This window comes from Corvus brachyrhynchos, unplaced genomic scaffold, assembly GCF_000691975.1.
Source record: "Corvus brachyrhynchos isolate BGI_N302 unplaced genomic scaffold, ASM69197v1 scaffold99, whole genome shotgun sequence".
NCBI classification, from domain to species: domain Eukaryota; kingdom Metazoa; phylum Chordata; class Aves; order Passeriformes; family Corvidae; genus Corvus; species Corvus brachyrhynchos.
In genome coordinates, this window is record NW_008239778.1 from 60,384 (window position 1) to 63,156 (window position 2,773).

General features: G+C 66.2%; 1 protein-coding gene across 1 annotated transcript in view; it reads left to right on the forward strand.

Moving 5' to 3' along the window:
- Positions 1–2,671, forward strand: part of LOC103621561 (uncharacterized serine/threonine-protein kinase SgK494) — a 3,506-nt gene extending 835 nt beyond the window's left edge. Inside the window, exons 2-11 of the mRNA XM_017742943.1 lie at positions 314–447; positions 535–603; positions 775–844; positions 1,236–1,343; positions 1,476–1,516; positions 1,613–1,640; positions 1,745–1,834; positions 1,908–1,996; positions 2,066–2,176; positions 2,267–2,671. Of these exons, the coding sequence (XP_017598432.1) occupies positions 314–447; positions 535–603; positions 775–844; positions 1,236–1,343; positions 1,476–1,516; positions 1,613–1,640; positions 1,745–1,834; positions 1,908–1,996; positions 2,066–2,176; positions 2,267–2,488 (962 nt within the window). The 3' untranslated portion in view covers positions 2,489–2,671. The remainder of the gene's footprint in view (positions 1–313; positions 448–534; positions 604–774; positions 845–1,235; positions 1,344–1,475; positions 1,517–1,612; positions 1,641–1,744; positions 1,835–1,907; positions 1,997–2,065; positions 2,177–2,266) is intronic.
- The last annotated feature ends 102 nt before the right edge of the window (positions 2,672–2,773 follow it).

Sequence of the window (2,773 nt, forward strand, 5' to 3'; positions counted from 1 at the left end):
CCGTTCCACCGGGTCCCCTTCTATCCCCGCCGGATCCGTGTCGGGTCTCGGTGTGTTCTGCCGGGGTTCCTCTGCACCACACCGGAGCTTGCTGTCCCACCGAGGTCCCGCGTGTACCCCCGGGGGTCCTGTGCATTCTGTCAACACCCACCGCTGCCGTGCTGGGGTCCCTATCGTGTCCCTGTCCCCCGTGTCCCTGTGCCCCATACCGGGTCCCCATGTACCCTGCTGGGGTCTCTATCGGGTCCTCCAGGTCCCCATGTGCTCTGGGCCCCTCACGTTACTCCAACGTGAACAGGACCCCCCACCTGAGCACCCCAAATCCATCTCCGTGGAGAGCTCAGCTCCTGTTCCTCCCCTCAGATCCTGGGTTTCGTGGCCAAAGGCTCCTTCGGGACCATCCTCAAAGTGCTGGACTGTGGGCGGGAGAAGGTCTGCGCCGTGAAGGTGGGTGCTGACCCCCGGGGCCCATGGGTGCTCCCACCTGCCCTTGTCCCCTCCCTTGACAGTGCCTCACTCCCCCCGCCCCCCCAGGTGGTGCCTAAGGTGGAGGTGCTGCGCCGTGACACCCTCAAACAGTGCAAAGAAGAAGTCAGCATCCAGGTGAGGGGGGGCCCAGGAGGGACCCCAGCCCGTGAAGGGGTTCAGGGTGGCCATGGGGACATCAGGAAGCCGTGAGAGCTGCGGATGGAAGATGACAGAAGGGGGGTCCCCGGCCCCCCGGGACCCCCCTACCCCGGGGGCCGCTCACCCTCTGTGCTTTTGTGTCCCCAGAGACAGGTCAGGCACCCGTTTGTCCACGGGCTGGGGGACAGCTGGCAGGGCCAGCGCCACCTCTTCATCAGTGCGTACACAAGCCACGGTGGGACAGGGGCCAGTGTGGGGGTGGTAAAAGCACCCCAGTGCTGGTGCCTGGCCGGCCCTGATGGCTGTGGTCACCTCGGCCGCTGCGGTTTGTGTGTTCCCGGTGCCTGTGTGAGCCCCAAGGACCACGTCATTTTAATACCTCATGTGGCCCTGGGTGCTTGTGTGTTCCCAGTGCCCACAGGGCTCTGTTGCCGATGTCACCGTGGTACTTGCATGCTCTCATGCCACCCTACTCATGCCTGTGTCACCTTAACCTGGTGCCCATATTGCCCTGGTGCTTCCACCACCTCGATGCATGGTCCCAGTGACCCCCCCCTGCGCCCGTGCCACCCCAGCCAGTCAGTAAGGCATGTCACCTGTCCCGGCAGTGTGCACCTACTGCAGCACCGGGGACCTGCACGCGCTGTGGCGCACGGCCGGCTGCTTGGCCGAAGCCACCGTCCGCCTCTTCGCCGCCGAACTGGTGCTGGTGCTGGGTGAGTGACCCGCCATGCTGGGGACAGCCACCACTGTCCCCACCAACGGGGACCTGCAGGGACCCCAGGGGTGGCAATGGGCGCCGTGCTGGGAGGGGACGCACGGCACTGACGGCTCTGTCTTGTCCCCAGTGTACCTCCACGACCTGGGCATCATGCACAGAGATGTCAAGGTGGGTGGCAGTGGGGCTGGGCGGCTGGAGGATGGGGTGGGGGGGTCTCTGAACCCCCAGCACGGAGAGGCCACCCCAGTGCCTGTCTGATTTCAGATGGAGAACATCCTCCTGGATGAGAGAGGTAAGAGCCTGGTGGCACTGCCTTGGGGACGTGCCATTCGTGGGGACACCCTGTCCATGGGGACACCCTCTCTGCGGGTTCCCACGTGGTGTCTGGCCCCACAGGACACCTCAAGCTCACCGACTTTGGCCTCTCCCGGTACCTGCAGTGGGGCGAGCGAGCCCACACAATCTGTGGCACCCTGCAGTACATGGGTAAGGTGGGCTGTGCTGGGGGGGCTGTGGTGGAGGGCACAGACCCCCGGGTGCTCACCCACTCTCCCCACAGCCCCAGAGGTGCTGAGCGGAGGGCCCTACAGCCACGCGGCCGACTGGTGGTCCCTGGGAGTCCTGCTCTTCGCCCTGGCCAGTGGGGAGGTGAGGACCACAGGGTGGGGGAACAGGGACACCTCAGGGAGACCCTGAATTCACTGTCTGTCCCCCCAGTTCCCTGTGGCGCCAGCGGGGGACCATGTGGCCATGCTGGAACGTGTCAAACAGAGCAGCTACGAGAGCCCACCTGAGTTCAGCCCTGAGCTGGCCCGGCTGCTCGCCGAGGTAACCCTCCTGCCTGGATTTTGGGGTTCCCACTGGCCCCAGGGCCGGATGCTGAGATTTCCATTCTCACTGTCCTCTCTCTGTCCGCAGCTGCTGTGCCACAACCCCCTGTACCGCCTGCGCTACCTCCACCACTTCCAGGGCCACCCCTTCTTCCGCGGGGTGGCCTTCGACGCGGACCTGCTGCAGAAGGACCCGGTGGTGGTAGCGGTGGCCCCGCGAGCTCCTGAGCAGCCCCCACCCGACCCCGCCACTTTTGCCGACTTTGACTACGACCTTGCCGCGCCCCCGGACCGGCCCTGGCCTGGCTGAGCCACCACGGCTGGGACCCTCGGCATCGCTCAGGGACATCCCCCTACCCCAGCAGCGGGTCAAACTCAGCTGGGCCGGGTCCCCCAAGGGGTTACCCGGGTACCCCCCAATCTCATCCCCGGGTACCTCAACTCTGTACCTCTCCCCGCGGGAGCAATAAACCCGAGAGCCGCGGGCACTGCTGCGGGCGCTGCCGTGACTCGTGGTGGGGAAAGCGGGACCACCGGGGCGGGGGCTGGACCCTCCTTCCTCGGGGCGGGCTTGGGGCAGGTCTGGGGGCTGTGT